This window comes from Fistularia commersonii, chromosome 3 (assembly GCF_037954325.1).
Source record: "Fistularia commersonii isolate RoL2024-O1a breed Wild chromosome 3, RoL_Fcom_v1.0, whole genome shotgun sequence".
Lineage (NCBI taxonomy): Eukaryota > Metazoa > Chordata > Actinopteri > Syngnathiformes > Fistulariidae > Fistularia > Fistularia commersonii.
Genome location: NC_141286.1, coordinates 16,292,921 through 16,309,634, shown reverse-complemented (window position 1 = coordinate 16,309,634; position 16,714 = coordinate 16,292,921). Strand labels below are relative to the sequence as shown.

The following is a 16,714-nucleotide window of genomic DNA, read 5'->3' as shown; positions in this document are numbered from 1 at the left end:
ACTCTTTTTGCCCAGTCCAATTCAGTTGCAAAGCCAGAAGAATGAACTGTTACACCCTATTTCTTCTGATATGCAGCAATATTTATGGGGGGCCTACAGGTGACTTTTACGAAAATAAAACATTCAGCATGACAAGAATACAATTTCACCATAGCATATTGTACATCAATAACTAAATAAACATGAAAATTCAAAATACCTCTTTGACAATTAATTACCAAAGTGGTACTAGTAATGTTGATGAAAAAAGGTAAATGAATATAATAAAAACATGATAGAAAATTTTCAATGCATGAATATAAATACATTGTTCTAACAATTACAACTACGAATGTTGTTATAATTTCTGAATACATATGAAAATATAACCCATTTCAATTTTCACTGTACTTGATCATAATTTCACATCATTCGAATTTTCTGTTGGAATCTTGATCTTAATACTCATGCTCTAAACTGTGGGCATGACAGATTACATTCATTTTGGATTCTGTTTGGATTCTTTTCTTACACTTTTGTAACATTTTATTTTTTAGTAGAAGTTATTGTTTTATTTCACTGCCCTGTTTTACAGTGACCTGGGGACTTGGGGGCTTTTAAAATTTGTTATTTAGAATATGTTTTAAACATTCTTAAGGTTGAGTAAATATGATAAAATATTCGGATGTTATATGTATAACCTGATACACAGCGCTGTCATAAGCAACCCCTACTGTGAAACTACTTCTTTTGTAATTTGTGGAGCTATTTACCATGATTCATTGAGATTATTGTTCTTGTATCATTCAAGCCATATTACCAAAATGAAATAACTCCTTATATGCAGAATGTCCAAATTAATAACAAATATGTGATTATTTGAAAAAAGAAAAAGAAAAAAAGAAAAAAGACAAAGTTCAAATAAGCAGAATCTGTCACCTCAGCTCGCAGCTCAGCTAGTTTCTTGTCCATACTGGTCCGGGCTCCCAGTTCATCCTCCAGGTCCTCGGATATGCGACCCAGTTCATCCTGGTGTATTTCCTTCAAAAGGTTCAACTGGATGGTGCAAGGAAAACAGGAAAACAGTACACAAAACATTCTTGTTGAAATCTTCTTGTCTTGGCAACTGGGATTGAATTTCTTCACTTGAAGACGTTTCACCCCTCATCTGAGAGGCCTCTTCAGTTCTCACGAGGTTCTGACAAACTTCTATAGTTTGTCAGAGCTCGGATGAGGGGTGAAACGTTTTCAAGTGAAGAAATTCAAGTTCAGTTGCCAAGACAAGAAAATTTCGACAAGAATTCACCTTGACACAACACATTCCAGGGATCCTGAGGTGATAATGAGCTTGTTGAAAAGTAGCTGTAAGGTTAGTTATTTGGTCAGAAAACAATGAATGCTGACAAAGTTACATTCCAAGAAAGGTGAAATAGAAAACCCAAAATTATGAAGACAATATTCACATTTGCTGATCATGGAATTAGGCCACTACTAATTGTTTCTAATAGCTAGAGCTCAAGAGCTAAAGAATTACAGAAATCGGGCAGAAATCGTTATTTTTATTGTCCATTCATCAATACATTTATTAGTTTCCTGATCAATACATTACTCAGTCTAAAAATTGTATACCTGTTTCTTAAAGGATCAGATATTCTCCAATGCACTTGTGTCTGATTGGTGAACAAGTGAGAACATATTTGTATTTTATGAGCTTGAACCATGTAGTTTTCTTTTTTTAAATTACAATAGTAGTACAATTACTTCACAGATTAACAATATCTAAACAAATCCCTTGTTGAGACTGTTCTGCTCAACAGGCACATTTTACCTGCTGAATAATTCTTCTATTACAGAATCTGTGAAAAATAAATAATTTTCTTAGGTGGGTAGTCACCTTTTTTTTTTCATCGTAATAATAACTACCCCCAATAGGAAAGTAGTCTCAATCTGATTTTGAGATAATTCTAAATCTCTTCCTGTTAATGCTGAAATGACAAAACTGAAGTATTGAAGATAACTCTAAACATACAGCATGTAATTGCTTGACATTTAATGTTATCTATACATTATAGAAAAAAACATTTCCCTTTCAGCAGGTGGCCATTTCTGTGTCCAAATATCTGTGATAGGTTGGAAAACAAGTGTGAAGATAAGAATGACCCAAACATCTTTAGCCATCTTTTTCATCCGTCAAATGTCCTTATCAGATCCCTGCATCTCATCTTCTCATCTCCACCTTCAGCACTTCCCCATGTTCCTCTTTCATCTCAATCTCTTCCATCTTATCCAAGCTTATCTTCAAAACATCCATCTGCACCTCTCTTACATCTTCTGACCCCTCCCTTTGCCTCTTGAACATTCACTCAAGAAAGAGCATCACCACAGTAACTCTTTGTTGTCCTGCACTGCCCCCTAGTAGTGAAATACCACTAACAGACATGTTCACAACTCAATCAAACACCCAAGAAACAGAAGAGAACTGAACTACTACATATATGCGTTAAGACTTGTCTCTTGCAGACACTGCCATCAGCAGTTTTATAAGTTGGATTCTTTACTGTGGTGAACTGAAAACAAGTAAATTAAGAAAGAGATTCTTTCTTTTCTTTTTTTAGACTAACAGCAGACAGGCTCGATGCAGATTCAATGTAAGAGAGGGAAAAGGAGATTTTATGTTAGACTACAAAATTTTATGATCAACATACACATTGTATACATCCAATATATTTTAAAGTTAATCCTGCTCAAGGGAAAGAGATATTCAGGATATATAAAACTACAATCTTGTCAGTCGGCTATAAAATTTTATTCGACAATGAGACAAATGGACATGATGGAATAGCTTTTCCCTTCAAGATTAGTCTTTATGCTTGCCTAGTAGGTACATATCCTAAAAGACTGACAAAACATTTTGTCTTTGATTCACTGGTGTTACATCTCTGTGTTCTCAGGCCTCAACCCTCAATGTGGACTCTTCCTGCCTTGATCAGAGTTTGGTGCAATACAGGTTTTTGAAAAGAGGAGGAAGATACTGGGGTTGTGTTTTGTTTTCTCACATATATATCTCCCATATAAATAAGTTCTATGTAAAATCCACTAAAGGTTTGATTATATCAATAATGTTTCTCAATCTTAATCAAGAGAACGAGATTTGAGGGAGGGGGGATCAGCAATCTTTTAAAAAAGAACGCATAATGCTAATATGTATCTTGAATATAGAAGATCAGTGGGAAAAGACAACATTGGTGAAAAAAAACATTGGTGACATAGCCACATCTCTGCTTTAATAGATGTGTTACTCAGGTATGATCTCTTTGGAAGAAAAACTAAGCCACAAATATTATCCTTATGGCGGCCCCACAGAAAATGGAAGGAGACCACCTTTGTACAGTTAAATACAGCTCAGGGGGAGCATTGGGAGCAGCTGTGCACCATTTAAAGGTTATCTATGCAGTAAATGTTAACAAAATTGATAAACTTTTCACTCTGGAGTACAGAAGGACTGAAGTTGGTGGTGCAAATGGTGGCCAAACACCATTAACATAGGGTTTTAGTCCAAAAATAACACCATCAAGAACACAGGCAGATGCAATGCCCTTTAGAGGTCTGTAATTTTTATCATAGGTACTCTTCAACTGTGAGTGACAGAATATAAAACAAAAATCACATTGTACGATTTTTAAATAATGAATTTGCTTTTTATTGAATGACATATGTATGTGATTACCTACCAACCAGTAAGCAACCATAGCAACAAGTAAGTAACCATAAGCCCTCTTGTTCTCCATGGTTCCATCATGGATTAAAATCCTGCAGCGCACGCAAAGTCCCCCTGCTGAAGCCAGTGCATGTCCAGGCCTATCTGAAGTTTGCCAAAATAGAGCTTTTTGGTCTAAATTCCACTCACCGAGATTGGAGGAATAAGAAGGATGAGTACAAGCCGAAGAACACCATCCTAACCATAAAGCATGGAGGTAGAAACATCATTCTTTGGGGATGCTTTTCTGCAAAGGGGCCAGGACAACTGCACCGTATTGAGGAGATGATGGATGGGGCCATGTATCGCAAGATCTTGGCCAACAACCTCCTTCCCTCCGTAAGAGCCTTGAAGATGGGTCACGGTTGGGTCTTCCAGCATGGCAACTAAGGAGTGTCTCCGTAAGAAGCATTTCAAGATCCTGGAGTGGCCTAGCCAATCTCCAGACCTGAACCCAACAGAAAAGCTTTGGAGGGAGCTGAAAGTCCATAGTGCCCAGTGACTGCCCTTTAACCTGAAGGATCTGGAGAAGATCTGTATGGAGGAGTGGGCCAAAATCCCTGCTATGTGCAAAGTGTGTGTGCAAATCTGGTCAAGAACAACAGGAAATGTGTGATCTCTGTCGATGCCAACAAAGGTCTCTGTACCAAATATTAAGTTCTGTTTTTCTGATGTATCAAATACTTTTGTCATGCAAAATTAATTACTTTAAAATCGTACAATGTGACTTTATGGATTTTTGTTTTAAGATTCCGTGACTCACAGTTGAAGAGTACATATGATTAAAAATTACAGACCTCTACATGCTTTCTAAGTGTGGAAAAGCTGAAAAATCAGCAATGTATCAAATACTTGTTCTCCCAACTGTACATCAAGGACAGTCTCACCTGTTTGAGCACCTCTTGTTTGTTCTTAGTGAGCTCCTCATATTTAAGCTTCCACTGACTGAGTTCAGCTTCCAGCCTCTCGATGCTTTTACTGAGAGCCAGCTTGTCGCTGGGGACAAAACAAGGACACAACAAACACTAAGTACTACCACTGTTTCATTTGCTGCTCCACTGGGTGAATGGCAGCATTATGCAATGTCAGCACATGAAATTGTGCATTTCAGTACAGCCACAACTGCCATCTTTGAATTTATTCTTTTATTTTCAGGCTGCCCGAACGGAATCTGTCAGCAAATATTAGAATTAATTTTTTTTTTCATGAATAAAACCTTTTCTGTTTAACTTTCACATGAAAGAATCCAACCTTCTGAAAATGTGAAGATATGAGCACTATGATGAATGAAATTCATCATTTTGATCACTATTGCAGTTATATTACAATTTCTGGTTATAAATGATCTTTGACATACCTGTGAAACTCACTCTTTTTTTTTGTTACCCTCCTAAGTAATTTAAAGTTATCCTATAACTAATATGAGGCATAATATCTCATGACATCCAGTTCCATCACAGAAAAACTGTTTTTTAAAAAAAAAAATGTATACTAAAGGAATCCTAAAAATGAGTTGCTGTCTAGTTTACTAGTTTTCTTACTGTATACTTAAAAACCTGTTTCAAAATGGCGTATCAGTAATTCAACTTCTAAAGATCCTTTGTTTACAGTTTCAGACTCATGCGGAACTTACTCTCGCTCTTTCAGCAGGACTTTCTGGGACTCATCAAGGCGAAGCTGTAGGGCGTTGAGTTTGCTGGCATCTTCTTCTGTGGTGCTCATGTCATCCCACAACTGCCTGTTGCGCTCCTGTCGGCTAAGGCCAGAGGACGAGCGCAAACCAAGTGGATTAACACTTCCACTTCCACTCCGACTATCCCAGGCTTCCTGAGTGTCATTGCCAGGGCCCCGCAGACGCAGGACAGACTCAAGGAGCTCGAGGTCCTGACACCAAAGAGAAGAGAGATGGGGTAGAGAGAATGAGACCACCAAACCCAATAGGCAATTAAAGATACCCTTTGGTAACCTAACAATGTTCCCTTAAAGTAGTGTACTGTGGGGGATGCATCAATTTGTCTGAATCCAAAAACTATGCATAAAATAGTAACGCAAATAGAAAAATTAGGTTCCTATCTGATTTCTTTATTCTGAAGATGCAGTTGTTAATAAGGGGCATCAACAGAGGTGTACACTTTTAGCCCCGGTAGGTATAATTTAAAGGGAAATTTAGGTAAATTGTTCCACTGAGTAAATGTGGATTTTTTTTTCCCCAAAAATACTTTTAGTAACATTCTAGGTAAGTTCTGCTCTCAGAAATAAAAATAAATGTTTGTGATATATTCACATCAAATAAGGTTAGTATTGAGAGTTGATGCAAAACAACCCAGATGTTAAAATTTTATTGGCTTTAAAAAAAAAAATAGACTAAGAAACCTTATTTGGACAACAGAAATTTTTTGAAGATATTTAAAATACACATCGACCAAGACAATTTTGGGTCAATGAGAAGTACTACCAGAACCTTGTTAATATTGACCAGACAACATAGACACTGACAGAGACTGCAACCTCTTAGAGAACAACACTGATAATTATTGGACAGTAAACATTTCAAGCTAATTTTAATTTGCATCTCATTTCTCTCGAGTATAAAGAAGTTGATTAAGTAGCTCAGCCTTGTTCAGATGCAAATACTGGCCAATATGATTTATACAGTCAGTCTAATATAGTACAAAAGCAGCACCCAAAACTCATCAAGTGCAGTAGGTAAAAATAAAAACGTAAATCAAGAAAATAGAGAATATGAAAAAATTCTTAATTGTGGCAAAACCTCAGGAGCAATGAAAGCTTCTTTTCAAATCCAATCTTAGCAAAAATTCCATCATTCCAAAAACACCCCACAGAGCACTTCTGTGCAGAGTAGCATGAAGCTCCCAGATTTTCAAGGCACTGTCAGAAATATGGGTCTCTTTTGTCATAATAATTCTCTTGTCTCCTCACAATTTTTCACCTCTCCCTCTGTAACTCCCCAACAAGGCTGCAAATCACCCCATATCATCCAGATCATCAGCTCATATTTCTGCCAACATGCTGTTGTCCCAGCAGAGCCTTGAAACTCATAGGGTGCTAAACTTGACTAAACATTTTCACATCTTGATTTATTTAATGGCCTAAACAGAAATTAATAAAAAAATGCAAATCTATATCCACACCCCACATAGCCACTTTATCCAACTTAAGTGGTAAACCTACTGTTAGCTTCACCAAATTGATATTATGCAAGAAAATAAGCAGCAGTTTCACAAATGTCAGATTCTGAGGAGTGAAAATGGCTGTGGAGAAGACCTGCCAGCAGCACAGAGCTTCTCTATGCTGCGGTTGTGGATAAACACAGAAAAGTACACCAACCATCCATCCATTATCTACCGTTTATCCTATTTCAGGTCACGGGGGTTGCAGGAGCCTCAAGTCAAGCAGGATTACACAAGTTTTTGATTTTTAAAAATGCATCATTATCTAAAATTGTGGGCCAATGTGAGTTTGAAGATAATTGGCAAATGCAAATGTCATTGATTTGCATATGTATGTTGCTTGTCGGTAACTAAGCCATTTGTTTTCTACGAGCAAAATTATAACAATCTAATTTCTCTTTGACAAACCATCTTGGATGCTCTTCTTTCAGTTTCCTTTTTATTCTTTATTTGTCTCCACTGCTTTGTTTTTGCTGGCAGTTATTGACTGGTAGTTAAGATCAATCCCTAAAGAAAAGTCTTTCCTGGCTTTGAACACAGAACAAATTATCTGTATTGCATCTAGTTATTGATACCAGACAAAACTACAAATTTAACAGACATAAGAGATCAAATTTAATTCCACAAATAATAAAGAGCTGCCAAGCATTGGCTCAGTTCTTTGCTGTATGTCCCCAAAGTGGCCCGTGCTGGTGATTTTGTTTGTAAACATGCTAAAGCATTGTTTGAGGTGGCTTGTGATACACATCCATCCGACTTTAGCCTTGTATATTTCTCTCTCTTTTTATGCAGTGGCAACAATTTTATCTGGCACTAGAGAATCAAGTTAAACACTTAATATGTTTCTTTTTGGCCAGAAGATAACATTGCATGTGAATGAAAAAAGGAAACTTGTTAAATTCAAAGGTTTCAGTGATGCAGGATTTTCTACCTCTGCCTCTGAATTGTGGCTGGCTAAAGAATATTTTCAAAGATTTCCAAATTCACCACAAAGCATGAAGCATGTTAAAAGATCAAACTCCACAGGACCAAAGATTAAATCACATTTAACGTGATCCTTCAATGGCAGCGTTTCAAGTGCACTGTGCAATCAAGCATCACAAAATCTGTTACAATTCCAGGATCTTTCCAAACCTCCCAAAAGCTTGGTCCTCCTAAAAGCACTTCCTAAATCACCCACAGCCCTTTCTGCAAGTATGTTAGAGTTAGCAACACAAATCAAGAGAAGCAACAGCATGATTGATAGTAGATTGAACTGTGTGGTGACAAGAAGGTTACTTTTGGGAGCTGTCTGATCATGTATTCTTTGTATAACTGTTGTTGTCAAAAGATCTGTATAAGTTCAAACATGGGGATTTTATCAGTGACAGGTTTTACAAAAATTGAAAAATTGTTGAAATCTAATAATTTCTCAAGCGGAGGTCACTTTCATGTTTTCAACTAGGTTTCTTACACTGAACAAACATTGGTATAAAAATAAAACAACTTAATACACTAAAATAAAAACCCATATGGTTCTTTCACCATTTTTCAGTGCCACTCACAATTTTTAAGTTAAACAGAAAGAAAAAGAACAACAAAAAAGAGAGAGAAAGAAACAATCTTTCAGGTAGTCCACGACGTATAGAAACCATGGTTTCTTTTCTCTTTGCTAAACTGCAAGATCGAGCAGTGTTGCTGCTGCTATTCCAGGTCTTTCCCAGAAGAGGGACTCAGTGAGTTACAGACCATTAGGCACATGTGGAAGTACTCAGTGTGTAAGAAACAGAACAATGGAAGGAGACAGGAAATGAGACAGTGCTGTATGTGAACAGTAAACAATACCCTGATCTTGGTCTGGTCCAAGACCACCTCTGGTGTAAGATAGATAATCACAGCCTACTTGCAGCCTGGATGTCTGTTACTAGTATGTACAAGTGCATTACTATCGAGGCCCAGCAGGAACTAGCTTAAGGTCAGGCCTGATAGACAATGACAGTGATCTTTATTTAGTGCCTTTGGTACATAATATGTCGTTATAGTGGTTTCAAATGCATAGCCTGGATTGGTGTGTCATATGATTTTATATGTGAGTGCAACTGCCAAGAAACACAGAGGCCAACCACATAATGATCAGGCTTAGAGTGAGGAGAAAACAGAGGGTTCAGGCTGTGTGTTATCAGATGGGGCACCGGTGCGCTACTGATTAACACTAAATTACACCAATGTGGTTTTCATTGACATTGCTGCAGAAGTAAAAATGAGAGGAAAAACCAAAGTGCCATTTTGCATTTGGAAGGAGAGTTCAGAGCATCAGAAGGATGTTCTCAGCAAAGCCGAACCACCTTCAGTTAAATAAAACATTAATGGTTATCAAACCCCCTTCACTCAGATTTGAGTTTTTCATTTTCATACCACAGTGAAATTTTCACTGTGAAGAATCATGATGCTCGGACACAAAAAGTTCTCTCTGTACTCACCTTAAATTGGAGTTCAATACGTATTTTTGCCAAAAGGATTTATGACATCAGACTTAGCATGGAGCCCATCATGGACTTTCTGGCACTCACCTATTGTCTCATAGTTTGGAATTCCTTTTAGGTATAAAAGCGATTAATGTGATTGAACCTGGATTTTAAATCATTGAGGCTATTTAATGGGTCTGGCCCTTGTTGCACTCCTCCACAAAGTTTCCTCTATTTTTTTCAAATCCAGCTAACAGGCAGACAGACAAACAAACAACAGCAAGAGTCTATCTTGCTTGACTGAGGAAATAATGACAAATCACTTCAAAAACACTGTCAAAACTTTGACTGATATGACAGCCTAATCAGAGGTGTTATAACTTGCCTCTTTTCAAAATGTTTGGGTGACCAGGAATGACTGCCAAGTGGAATACTATGTCTCAACTTTATCTTTATATGTTTCCAGCAGAATTTTCCAGAGAGGCAGAACATACAGAGGGTGAAATATGGCCCATGACACTACTAAATGCAAACATTTCATGCAAGCTGGAATTCTCTGAATGAGGCTCACATTTGTCCGTGTGACTAAGGCATAGCCAAGCAGCAGCTCGGTCTATTAACGGGGAAGTTTTCAAAAACCTTTCAGATGTCAGGGTTGTCTGACAGAGAGGAAGCATGGCAACAATGCTGAGCACTCAAGACCAGACTGCATGTACCTGTGTGTCATCCCCCAATGAAACACATACTCTCACACTGCACTAGCTCATTTTTATCATTTTGGCAGAGCTGACAGGCAAGCTGCCCTACATTCACTGAGGTCATATTGTCATTGTGGCCACACTGGACAAGATAAACTGGGACAGTCCAAATCGCTATGGCTGCATCTGCCATCAGGTTGTCCTCCCTTTCATTGTGCAAAGATAAAAGGAAAAAAATAGGGCTCTACAGGCAGCGGATTCTAATTCAATCTGTAGGTGGCTTACTTTATGATCACACCCCAACAATTGTTTCTTGGAGAATAGCTCGATTAGATGATTGAAGGCTAAAGTACGATTTAGCTTTGAGATCCCAACATGCATGAAATCATTTTGACCATCATCACCCTTTAAGGTAAACAACTGATCTTGCTGACAAATAAGTGCTTACTTCAACATCAAGCAATTAGGGAGTAGATTTGTGCTGACTTTAAGTCCATCATTAAAAAGGAAAAATGTGTAATCCATCAACCAGGCCAAGGTAAAAAAATATGTGACATATCAGAACAGCCATCAAGGCATTTACAATCAGGTTGAAACAAAACTTGCTGCGAAAATTTGCAATCCTGTCTTCTTTTGTGTAGAATCAGAAATCTTTATCAAAATCAAGACATAAGAACAGAACCACTTTCACTTTTTGAAGCTGTACACCTTGTTACTAATGCTTAGTTTCCTTTTGATTGACATATTTCTCCATCATGATTGTTTCAGACCTCTATACTTAGAATATCACCATTTGATCTCTCTTAATCGATGTATAGGTTTCAGAAACCTGAATGGTGAAGGCAAGGAAAAATATTGCAATATACAATACAATATTACAACTGTGTAGCTACCCAAGGTTCCACTATGTTCACTAGCTCAATGTGTTTATGTTGCTGAGGAGGGTATACATAATGGCTTTTAAGGGCTTTTCTCCAAACAGAGCTGTCTACTACAACAGCAAAGCTCATGCTAAAAAGCAGAATGAAGTACAGTTAGAAAGCTGAGAGGAGCTGCAGTAACTGATTATTCTGGATGCATTACTGTCAGTGGCATCTCCAAATTATGTGCGGGCAAGACAAGGTGAGTTTATTTGGTACATAAAATTAAGCCTGTGTTCAGCAAAAAATAGAGTCAGCTAGAAGTAGTCGAAGTAAGTTAGATTTTGACTTTGAATTTAAAGAATCTCACGACATCTTAAATCTTCTGTTACTTTGTTCCAAAGTTGGGCAGAAGAGAGGCTATAGAAGCTTTGGCATATTTACTTTTTATCCTGGGAACAGCTGTAATCTTTTCCTGGTGACATGAGAGGTCTGTAACGTTCACATTGGATCAGGGGATCAGACAAGTATTTTGGACTGATGCCATTCAGTGATTTACAGGCCAGCAGGAGACATTTTAAGTTGATTTGTTCAAAGACTAGTAGCTAGGAAAGAGATCTGAGAACCACGGTGATATGCTTGTTATAGATCTGTGGTCATATGATGCATTTTACCAAGCAGCGAGCAGACAATGACAGCCATACAGGCTGCTGAAACAACACACACAGGTTACTTTGGAATCTTCCATGACATCACATCTCAAATCCATGCAGGGTTTTTTGGCTTGACAACTAGTTCAGGTTCAGGTATGAAGATGCTACTTGTGTTTTTAGCTTGTTTTTTCTTTTTAATTTTCTATGATGTGTTTTTATTGAAAGGAAAACAATACCTTTATTTCTATCTCTATTCATCCCAAGTATGTCCCAGAGCACCTAGTTACAACAAAGTAAATCCAAAGTCCAGCCCATGGGCGATTCATGGCCTGAGGAGCAATTCCGTCTGCAGCATGACTCTCAAAAATATGATTTGTTTGGCCTGTACAGTGCCAGGTAGGAAATGTGCGGTGGAACTATTGTTTTCTTTCTGGAAAACAGAAGATAAAATAACTGCGAAAGTGACTCCATCCAACAACTGCAGCACAGTTGCCCCTGTTTTTGAGATGACTGATCAGAAAAATGAAGATATCTTAAATTCTTTTGCCACCCTAGAATTTTGGGGGTTAAACCATGCAGTGTACCATTGACTATGCATTTTAGAATAGTCACTGAAAGTCCATCAGCTGAACCATAAATGTTCAGCTGTGTTACTGGCCCTTAATAAAGCAAAACATTTTGGTTAGGGTGGCAAGAACTCTTAGGACATTGGACAGTATTCTCACTGGAGTTTGACCTAGTTCAGCCTCAGTGAAAGTCTATGTCTGCAGACGCAGGAACAAAGACAGGGTTTCACCTAAATAATAGCAGTTGATAATCTTGAGTCACTGAACCCATATTTGGGTTCAAAATTAATAAACTGACAAATTCATTCAGTGAGGTGTGGTTCTGCTTTGAGCGTCTTTTAAAATATTGGATGTTCTGGTTAGGCAAAAGAATTTCTGGGCGTATGCAGGCTAGGGAACACTTAGGGGTTGGTGGTGACTTTGATTTTTAGCTACTGGAAAACAGTCTGGCTTGCTTTGCACATACCATGGAAGAGACCCCAGAGGCAGGGCTTTGAAAATTACTCACTGGAACAGTCTTTTTAGTAAGCCTCTATAAATTATTTCTATAAAACATCATAGAGCAGACAAATGGACAGATGGAATGGTCCCCACGAAGGATGGGATGGTACTTGGACTAGGGAAGCCTTGACTGCTTCTGCTACATAATGGCTTGGTGGTGAGTTAACCACATACCAACTATGAGATAGCTCATTTCATTCAGTAGGTCTCATTGGATTACATCTCCACACCAATTGCAACAAGTTGACAGTAAAAACTTGATTGCATGCCGGTAGAGCCCACCAGACAGGTTAGAATATTTCAAAGGAGATATTTCAGGAAAGGTGGTTTATTCAAATAAGTCATGAATGAACTTATGTGACTCACTTTTTGCTGACCCATCTTCTGTGTTTCAAGGTCAACATCCCTCACTGGCTCCGGCTCTGGGGACCCAGGAGGACCCTCCTGCACTCTGTCCAACTTGCAGTCTGTGTTGACCTGCGAGCAAGAGGAGGAGGTCGGGGAAGAGGGCACAAGGGATGGAGAAGAAGAGGAGGAAACCCCCCGAGGAGGATGTGCTGGAGAGTAAGCAGGAGAGGTGGAGACAGGGGGAGGAACTGGATGCTCGCCGCGAAGATGGAGAGCCTCCTGGCGCAGCATCTCATTCTCTGCAGCCAGTTCCTGTCGCTCCCGTCGTACACTGGTCAACTCCTTGGTGAGAGAGTCAAGACGCTGCCGTAACTGACGCACCTCGTCACGTGCTCGGTTACGCTCTGCACGAACCTGGACAATACACAAGATATTGTACAGAAAAACTACTTGTCACTTATTTGCAGATGTATGGACTTTGGACAATGAAGGAAAATGTCTTCCAAAAACTGTTTGCCTCATGTAAGCTTGTGTAGAATCATTCATCCATCCATTGTCTACCACTTATTCAGGGTCACGAGGGATGCTGGAGCCTTTCCCAGCTGCCATCAGGCGAGAGGCGGGGCACACCCCGGTATGGTTGCAAGTAAATCGCAGACAGACAACCATTCATTCTGTTATTCGCACATCTGGGTAATTTTGCCAATTAGCCTTCAAGATGTTTTTCAACTGGAGGAGGAAAACAGAGAAACCCAAGCAGACGCACTAACAACTGTGCCACCGTGCCGCCATTAATTGAATTAATTTCTCTCTTCCCTACTTCTCAATAATTTGAGAAGCAACTGTGTAGAAACTGATGAATAATTAGATAAGGGGACAGCTAAGAGTGCATTAAAATGTTCATGTCATCCTCCTTTTTGAGGGGATAATATTGCTCATTAAGGACTGCTGCTGTTGTTGTTCTGAGATTATGGCCATAAATGTTATCTGTTAATATTTCCAAAGAAATAAAGGAATGAAGTAAATAAACTCTCATTTCAAAACAATGCTGAATATATTTACATAACTGAACATGTACAAAGCCAAAAGAGGTTCATCCACATTCCCTCTGGCTGTGATGCAAAGACCTTATTTGGGTATCTGACTTATTGAGGAAAGAAAATGAGCAGATCATTTTTCTTTCTTCCCTGGTGGCGTACAGTCATGCTCTTTTTCTTGCTCATTGGTTTCCTATCATGCATTTGTGATTTTTACAACTATATCCATGGTTTAATTTCTGAATAATAAAAAAGAAAAAATCAAAAGCTCATATCCTTGGTGTTAAGCTTTTCAGACTTACATCCTCAAAGTTGTTCAGGTTTCCCTCCATTATTATGTGGCAAAAGGGGATATATAATCAGATCTTTTCTTCTTGTATGTAAAGATTATTTTTTAGTGGTGGCTAATGTGGTGAATGTTAGATTATCATCGCCAGCTACAGCTCCCTTGCAGGCACACAACATTGCTCTGTTCAAAGTTTGGCCACAACATGACTGCCAAGAATCACTCTCATCACCTCACTGCAGGATGCTCTTAGGCCAAATGAGACAAAAAAAACAAACTGTTGAATAAATGGTTGTTATTTGTAGACAAATTGGTCGCTTTCTTCTGTCTGCGAGGAGTGGAGTCCAGAGTGAATACTTGACTTCTATTCATTGGGTGGGAATCAATTAACTACATTTGACTAGAGCACTAAAACTTTCTGGATGAGAACAGGTAATGATTCAGAATATTCTTCTACACAAGTTTTAAAAACAACTGACATAATCGAAGGAAGAAATATGTGTGTGTGTGTGTGTGTGTGTGTGTGTGTGTGTGTGTGTGTGTGTGTGTGTGTGTGTGTGTGTGTGTATGTGTACATGCATGCTTGTGTCTCATATGTTGCAGGAATAAATTATGTGGAGGGAGCATTTGCCTTTGAGTCGACCCACCTTGCTCCATTTCTCTCTCCAGTTGGCAGTGCAGTCAGACCACCACCGCATGGTTTTCTCCATCTGGGCGGCTCTGGCCCGAGCCTCCTCCAGCTCCCTGAGCCTCAGCTCCTCCCTGCTCTCCCAGTCAGCTCCTGCTCCATCCCCCATTACCCCTAGGCCTCCCAGCCCAAGGCCTCCAAGCCCAGGTGACAGCAGGAGTGGGGGGCTAGAGCTAGGGGTTCCTCCAGAGGGGCTGGGGGTATGGGTTAAGCTATCCGGGGAACGGATGCCTCGTTCAGACCCCAGACCCAGACTGCATAGCAGGCCACCTCCTGCTTGTTTGCTGTTCTCAGACAGGTGGGGGCTGGGAGTGTGATTCATGTTGAATGAGGTTGATGGTATTTGAGTGAGGGGGCTTGTAACAGATGGGATTCAGGAGAGCATCATTGTCCGCTGCCGCTGATCAGCCTAAAGACAGAAACACAATTGTTTCAAAAAACAGAAATAGCTAAAAACTGCATTCCAGTAGATCCAGATGGGCTTGACAGCTGGAACCCAAGGCTGACACTCAGAATCCTGCTGCTGCCTGATGGGAAGCAGCCTGGTGCAAAATAACAAAGGAGTCTCTGGAATGCAAGAATACACAGGGTCCCCATTTTCAAAATCTATTTTGGTGGTTTGACAGACACAACATGCCCCCTTTCCTTCTTTTAAAATGTTCCCTCTCTAATTTTCAAGTCGTTTTTGATAAGGTCACTTTCTTTTTTAATCAGCAGTTGAGCTTTTGTGTTTTTAGCAGGTGTGGAAGTTTCTTGTTCATGTGCATCAGTGGGTACACCCAGGGTTGTAGAGGATGCTGGAGCCTATCCCAGGAGTCATCAGGGGAGGGGCCTGGACACCCTGAACCAGTTGCCAGTCAATCACAGGCCAACATATAGAGATAAATAAACCATTTTCTCTTTCATTCACACATCAGAGCCATTTCTGTTTAAAACAAAATTAAAAATAAAAAAAAAATCTGCTTTCATTACAGAAGTAGAATAAATGTAACAGGTTTTAATACTGAGATACAGATTTCCACTCCTTTTTATTGTTCATATGCTCTCCATGGGTGGCGCAGTGGTTAGAGCTCCAGCCTCAAAGGACCCTGGTTGGATTCCGACAAGCGGACCTTTCTGCGTGGAGTTTGCATGTTCTCCCCGTCTGCGTGGGTTTCCTCTGGGTCCAAAAAACATGCAGCAGATCAATAGAAAAAAATTGGGAAAATTGCCCCGAATGACTGAGCGACTGGTTTTCTGTCTCTGTCCCTGCAATTGGCTGGCGACCAGTCCAGTGTGTACCCTGGCTCTGACCAAATGACAGCTGGGATAGGCTCTAGCATCCCTTGCAACCCTGTGGGCAGTACAGGTGGTAGAAGATGGATGGATGGACCTCCTCCTCCAACTCCTACTTTTTCCTTCTCCTTCCCCTCCTTTTCCTTCATCAACCCTATTTTCTGTATCCTCCTCTCTCACTACATCCATAAGTCTTCTCTTTGGTCTTCCTCTAGACCTCCTGCCTGGCAGCTCCAATTCCAGCGTCCGTCTACCAATATATTCGCTATCCCTCCTCTGTACATGACCAAACCATCTCAGTCTGGCTTCTCTGACCTTCTCTCCAAAACGTCTAACATGTGCTGTCCTCTGAGAGACTCATTCTTGATCCTACCAATCCTGGTCACTCCCAAAGAGAACCTTAGCATCTTCATCTCTGCCACCCCTAGCTC

At 39.6% G+C, this 16,714-nt stretch overlaps 1 protein-coding gene across 1 annotated transcript in view; it reads right to left on the bottom strand.

Moving 5' to 3' along the window:
- Positions 1 to 16,714, bottom strand: part of ccdc102a (coiled-coil domain containing 102A) — a 62,400-nt gene that overhangs the window by 16,697 nt on the left and 28,989 nt on the right. Inside the window, exons 2-6 of the mRNA XM_086143821.1 lie at positions 14,968 to 15,417; positions 13,016 to 13,411; positions 5,370 to 5,620; positions 4,624 to 4,732; positions 919 to 1,035 (exon numbers count right to left, since the gene is read on the bottom strand). Of these exons, the coding sequence (XP_085999947.1) occupies positions 919 to 1,035; positions 4,624 to 4,732; positions 5,370 to 5,620; positions 13,016 to 13,411; positions 14,968 to 15,330 (1,236 nt within the window). The 5' untranslated portion in view covers positions 15,331 to 15,417. The remainder of the gene's footprint in view (positions 1 to 918; positions 1,036 to 4,623; positions 4,733 to 5,369; positions 5,621 to 13,015; positions 13,412 to 14,967; positions 15,418 to 16,714) is intronic.